The sequence below is a fragment of the Myotis lucifugus genome, unplaced genomic scaffold, assembly GCF_000147115.1.
Source record: "Myotis lucifugus unplaced genomic scaffold, Myoluc2.0 scaffold_8893, whole genome shotgun sequence".
Lineage (NCBI taxonomy): Eukaryota > Metazoa > Chordata > Mammalia > Chiroptera > Vespertilionidae > Myotis > Myotis lucifugus.
The window spans coordinates 1-6,660 of NW_005879941.1; the positions used below are offsets into that span (position 1 = coordinate 1).

Consider the following 6,660-nt stretch of genomic DNA (forward strand, 5'->3'; position numbering starts at 1 on the left):
ATGCACACACACACACACACACACACACACACACACACACACACGGCAAAAGAAGAGAATGGGATACTGTGAACAGGAAAAGAAAAACATAAAAGGAAAGCTACCCTTGCTCCCAAGCTTTGCCGCTAGAGATCCCTGCATTAGAACAGTTCTACTATTTCCCAGGAGTTTTCTGATTAAGAGATTTCAGGCAGCCTGGGTCACGGTGCTTATATATACCACCCTTCCCTGAAGAAAACGCTTCCCCAGCTCCTGAGGCCCTTCCTGGCAAAGAGGGCAGGAAGGACCACATCTTCATACTTTGTAAGTAAAACTACTGCATTCAGGGAAAACATCAGACTTTACACATACTGGTTTCCTTTAAGAATGGGAAAGATGCATTAACTGCAATGAGCTCTCATGAGTGCCTAGAGAAAACGGTAGGAAGCTTTTCCCTGAAATCTGTATTTGGGGACACTATAGTCTCATGGATTGGGTTTCATTGATCTGTGTGCCATATGTCTTGACGTTTAGAAAGTCCCCAGCCTGCCCTTGCAGTTGTGAGTTTTTTGGTTGGTTGTGCCACATTTCAAAATCATCACCTAAGAGCAGCTGGCTTTACTGCCCCCGTCTACCACCCACATCATTCTCATCCACACTTACTACTATTAAATGCCTCCCATGTACTAGTTAGCAGGTTAAATGCTTGGTAAATGCTAACTCATTTAATCCTTAGACATTAATGCTTTTAGTAAGCTTCCAGTTTCACAGAACTAGATTCTAATGTGCTTATTTGGAAAACCACAGCTAATTGGTGGCAGAGCCACAATTTGAACCTAGGTTAGCCGACCCTATAAGCATATTAATAGCTTTCTAGTTCAGGGGAGAGAGACAACTCAAAGTAATCCTGCACAGAATCTGCAGCATGCTCCTACAGTGGGACTGAAATATTATCTTCATATAAGGAGAGAATAATGATAAAAAAATGGAAAGAGGCACATCAAAATTTACCTTAAAATGCTAAGGCATATTTGGCCGTCAAACAAATTAATACAGCCCTGACCAGTTTGGCTCAGTGGCTAGAGCGTCGGCCTGTGGACTGAAGAGTCCCAGGTTTGATTCTGGTCAAGGGCATGTACCTTGGTTGCAGGCACATCCCCAGTAGGGGGTGTGCAGGAGGCACCTGATCGATGTTTCCAACTCTCTATCCCTCTCCCTTCTTTTCTGTAAAAAAAATCAATAAAATATATTTTTTTTTAAAAAATCAACACAGCCAGGCTGTTGAGGCTTGGTGGTTGAATGTTGACCTATGAACTAGGAGGTCATGGTTTGATACTTGGTCAGGGTACATGCCCAGGTTGCCAGCTTGATCCCCAGTAGGTGGTGTGCAGAAGGCAGCCAATCAATGATGATTCTCTCATTGATGTTTTTATTCTCTCTCTCCCTCTTCCTTCTTTCTGAAATAAATTAAAAATATCTTTAAAAAAACAAAGAAAAACCAAACCAATACACACAGTACTCATTTTGTGAGACTAAAAGAGAGTTTAGTGAGATTCTTCCAATAGTCACATGTGTAATTTTAGGCTTCATGACATGAATTAAATGATCATCTGAAATGTGTTGAGATCCTGATATATTTCTAGAGTTTTTCAGTTCAGATTAATGTTGACTTGATAAATGATCCAATGGAGCAAATAATGAGTCTTGTTTTTAAATTGTATCAAAAAGTATCTAGTATCTTATCACACTGTGCAATACAGTGCAAAGGTACTGGGACTAAATGATAAATAAGCAATTATTTATCTGCCAGTACTTTATGTTATTGGAAGAGGCATATTTTTAAAAACTCTGATCATACAATGGAACAACTTCTATTCCAGATGAACTAACAAAAAAGAATGTGACTCCAGTGGAAGGAGCATTTCCTTCTGACTTGACATAGAGAAGGTGATGCCACAAATGCTTCCAGATGTAAACAAATTAATGTTGAATCGATAAATGGACCAAAGGAGAAAATAATGAGTCTTTAGAATTTAGAATCAAAGGCTCTGTAAGATCTGAATCTATAGTAGTTTTTAGGTTGAATGACCTAGACAGTTGTGTAGGCACAATTCTAAAAGGGCCCTCAAGGTTCTTGCGCCCTAAGTCCTTGTCCAGTATAAAACCCAGAACTTGAGTGTGAGTGAACCTAGGAATGTGATGGGATATCACGTCTGTGATTATGTTATATTGTATAGCAAAGGGAGTTTACAGATGTAAATAAGGTCCCTAATTATTTGACTTTGAGTTAATCAAAAGGAAATTATGCTGGATTAGACTGACCTAATCATTTGAGCCTTTAAAAGAGACAAGAAACAGCAGAGAGATTCCTCTACTGGAGTAGAAGATGCAAATATCATGTTGTGACAGATCTACATGGCTGGGAGCTAAGAGCTACCTCCAGCCCACAGCAGCAAGAAAACGGAGACCTTAGTCCTACACCACAAGGAGCTCAATGTGAGATCCTGGGCAGAGATCCTATTCATGTTGTGTCAGATGTCTGACTTACTGAAATGTGAGATAAGGGAGGTGTCTTATTTTAAGTCATGCATTTGTGCTAGTTTTTATGCAGCAACAGAGAGCTAATACGACAGAGTATGTTTCAGTCTAAAAAGAAGCCAGATTTCAACTATAGGTGTGAACCATTAGGAAAATGAGGATAAACAAATGTTCAATAAATTGTTGGTTAAACGAAGGATATTCATGCTACAGGGAAGCAGGGTTAATAAGAGAGGATTTTTTTTTTATTGTGTGTTTGTTTTTTGTTTTACATTGTGGTTAGCTTGAAAATGAAGTTGGCACATTTACAAACTCTGCTAATGTTACAAATGAAAAGGAATATAAATCAAAGAAAAAATAAAAAATGTTGGAGTTACTTCCTGGAGCAGAAAGAGATCTTATATTCATTTTTTTCAGTGTTTAAATAATTTCCACATTCCTTACTATCTTAAAGATAATTCCATATTGGACCCCTGTTACCTTCAAAAATGACCTTTTAACACACTGTATCTCACGCTATAGTGGCATTCTAGAATACTGAAATCCACTTACCTTGGACATGCTTAGAATTTCTTCATGGTGAGTTTTTCCTATCATCTCCTGCACAAGTTGTCTTCATGTCCTCAAGAAAGCCTTTCTTGACCTTTCCCCACACAACTTTTTCATATATACAATCTCTGTATTTTAAACACAAACCCTTTAGTGTGTATATCATACTGCATTTTACTTGTCTGTTTACACATTCATTTTCTTCACTATCTACTAATATCCTTGAGGGCAGGTGCCATGTCTAATTTGCTTCTGTATCCCTATTGTATGGATCATAATATGTACCCAATAATTTAATGTTAAACTAAAATTCCAAAAGTGTTTGAGAAGCTGGGTGGTAGTGTTGTCTTTGAAAAGGAGCATAGAGCTACTCTCATTAAGGAAGGAATTAAGAAAGGTTGAGAAAGTCATAGATGTGGAGTAAGAAGGGACCACATAAAGAAAATATTAATCAGGGGACACTGTCTAAGTCAGACAGGTAATATATCTATATTTTCTCTCTGCTATCAGATGATAAGGCGTGTGGATAAGTATAAGGGACATGCAAATAAAAGTGGAAAATGAAGTGAAAGAAATTATTGTATAATGTTAATTTTAATTTTTAAAAGTGACAATACCTAATACTTAGTGATTTTTTATATTACAGTTACATAGCCAAGTTTTTCACACACATGAACTAATTTAATCCTCACAATAATTCTATGCAGTATATATATTATCATTACTTTAGAGATAGAGAATTCCAGACACACACTGTTTAGTAACACATTCTGTAGGTTGTTCAGTTGATATGTATATCAGTGCATGCTTGAACCCATCAGTTTAGAATATGTAATCCTAAAATTTAATTTGGGAAGCCAATAAAAAGTTCATAACATCAAAATATTTATAATACTGACCTTGGAGACTCTCTATACTCAAATAGTCCTGATTGTCATTGTCTTGATTGTTTATACTGGTTATGTGGTATGAAAATTAATTAGGTACAGTTCAAGTTATGAGATTGCAAATAGGATGTATGTTCATACAGGATATTATCACAACTACTAACAGATAGTAGGGGCTCAACAAATGTTAGCTCTTCATTATGATTAGATATAATCAACCTGATTGACAGAAAGTACTCAGGTGATAAAGAGCAGATTTCTTTTTGGGTCACTGGAAGTTAACTTACTTTATTGACTATAAATTGAGTCACTGCATATATTATTTGCTGTTCATCTAAAATTTTGTACAACTCTATAGACATATTTCAACAAATACTTATTGACTGCTGACCAAGTGAAATCAGGAAGTGAATGGGTATAAACCTCCCTGAACAGACATGTGAATTCAAATAAAGAAGGCCTCTATTAGATTTGTTTGTGTACAAGGTCTGTATCCTCACATAATTGTTCGTTTCCTATTTTATGCTCCTTGATTAGATGTGATCTTAGTTTTCTTTTTTTAAACCAATCTTTGTGAGCTTTTTATATAATATAGAGATTATCTTTTATAAATGTTTATCTGGTGAAGGAATTAATTTCAAGTTGACTGCATTTTAGAGAAATATGATTTATCATTGCAGGATACTCAGATTAAGATTCTGCAGTTGAGTTCAACATGTCAATGTTCCAGAATACCACATCCTCTTCCATCGTTTTCCTGCTAACTGGTGTTCCTGGGCTGGAAGCCTTCCACATCTGGATCTCCATTCCCTTCTGCCTTCTCTATATAACTGCCCTCTCAGGAAACAGCCTGATTCTCTTTGCCATTGTCACTCAGCCCAGCCTCCACGAACCCATGTTTTATTTCCTCTCCATGCTGTCCACCACTGACCTCAGACTGTCCATCTCCACCCTAGTCACCATGTTGGGTATATTCTGGTTCAATGCCCGGAAGATCAGCTTTAATGCCTGCTTGTCACAGATGTTTTTCATTCAACTTTTCACTGTCATGGAATCTTCAGTGTTGTTGGCCATGGCTTTTGATCGTTTTGTGGCCATTTCTAATCCTCTTAGATATGCCTCTATCTTAACTGATCTTAAAATAGCACAGATTGGAGTAGCAATCATCACCAGAGGGACACTAATACTGACTCCTATGGTGTTGCTTCTGAAAAGACTATCCTACTGTCGCAACCATGTGCTCCACCACTCCTATTGTTTCCACCCGGATGTGATGAAGCTCTCATGCACAGACACCAGGATTAATAGTGCAGTTGGATTGACTGCCCTGATCACCACTGCTGGAGTAGACTCGGTCTTTATCATCCTTTCTTATGTTTTGATCATTAAGACTGTCCTCAGCATTGCATCCTCAAAAGAAAGGAAGAAAGCCTTCAACACATGCATCTCCCATATTGGGGCTGTTGCTGTATTCTATATCCCATTGATCAGTTTGTCCTTTGTTCACAGATTTGGGAAACAGGCCCCACCATATGTACATACTATGATTGCCAATGCCTACCTGCTGATCCCCCCTGTGATGAACCCCATTATCTACAGTGTGAAGACCAAATAGATACGCAGGGCTGTGCTGAAAGTTCTCCATCCCAGTGCAGCAAAGAACTAGATGGGTTTTTAAATTTCCTATTTCTGGTCATTAAATAGATGAGTAAAATGCCACTTACAGGAGTTAAAATGTTGAGTCTTATGCTTGGATTGAAGCATCCCTAAAGATCTCTTTAACTTTAAGTAAGAAGGCTGGGGGCTACAGAAATAAATTTAAGGTAAAAATTCTCTATCACTATTTTTTTTTCAGATAGGCATGTTTCTCTGTGACCTAAAATATGGCACAAATAGAGCTAAGTTAGGTTTGAGGAAGAGAAGTAAAATGACTTGAGATTTCACTAGAATTCTCTCATCCAACACTCAGAATTTAGAGCATGTCTTTGAGTAGCCTCCTCTTCCCCTTCAATATTCTCCTGTACTTATTTTGGGCTACAGTTTCATCTATCAATGTTATTTTATCTTTGTTCTACATTTTACAGATTCCCCAGATTTATAGATTGCTGATTATATTTTCATTTATATTCTGGTGTTACTACTAATTTATCATTTTCCCAAACATATTTTCTTTTAAAAAAATATATTTTATTGATTTTTTACAGAGAGGAAGGGAGAGGGATAGAGAGTTAGAAATATCGATGAGAGAGAAACATTGATCAGCTGCCTCCTGCACACTCCCCACTGGGGATGTGCCCGCAACCAAGGTACATGCCTTTGACCAGAATAGAACCTGGGACCCTTGAGTCTGCAGGCCGACACTCTATCTGCTGAGCCAAACCGGTTAGGGCTCCCAAACATATTTTCTTCTTTTTTTAAAGGTAAGAGTAATTTGGGTATATGTGCTCACCCCACCTTCCTTATGTAATGTCCAGTCATTTTTTTTTAATGTGACAGTTTGATTATAATTTAATTCACAGATAGTATAATTTACCCATTTAATATGTAAAAGTTTAATGTTTTTACTATTTACAGAGTTGTGCAACTACTGCTACAGTAAATTTTAGATTATTTAAAAAATAATTTTATTGATTTCAGAGAGAAGGGAGAGGGAGAGAGATAGAAATGTCAATGATAAGAGAGATGATTGATAGGCTCCTCTGCACGG

General features: G+C 37.3%; 1 protein-coding gene across 1 annotated transcript; it reads left to right on the forward strand.

Moving 5' to 3' along the window:
- The first annotated feature begins 4,668 nt into the window (after positions 1-4,668).
- LOC102440811 (olfactory receptor 51F2-like) lies at positions 4,669-5,568 on the forward strand. Its single transcript, XM_023749433.1, has one exon. The coding sequence runs from the start codon at positions 4,669-4,671 to the stop codon at positions 5,566-5,568; it is 900 nt and encodes a 299-aa protein (XP_023605201.1).
- The last annotated feature ends 1,092 nt before the right edge of the window (positions 5,569-6,660 follow it).

Bases quoted from the DNA above. Each gene is read 5' to 3' on its own strand.
- LOC102440811 (XM_023749433.1), top strand. From the start codon at position 4,669: ATGTCAATGTTCCAGAATACCACATCCTCTTCCATCGTTTTCCTGCTA.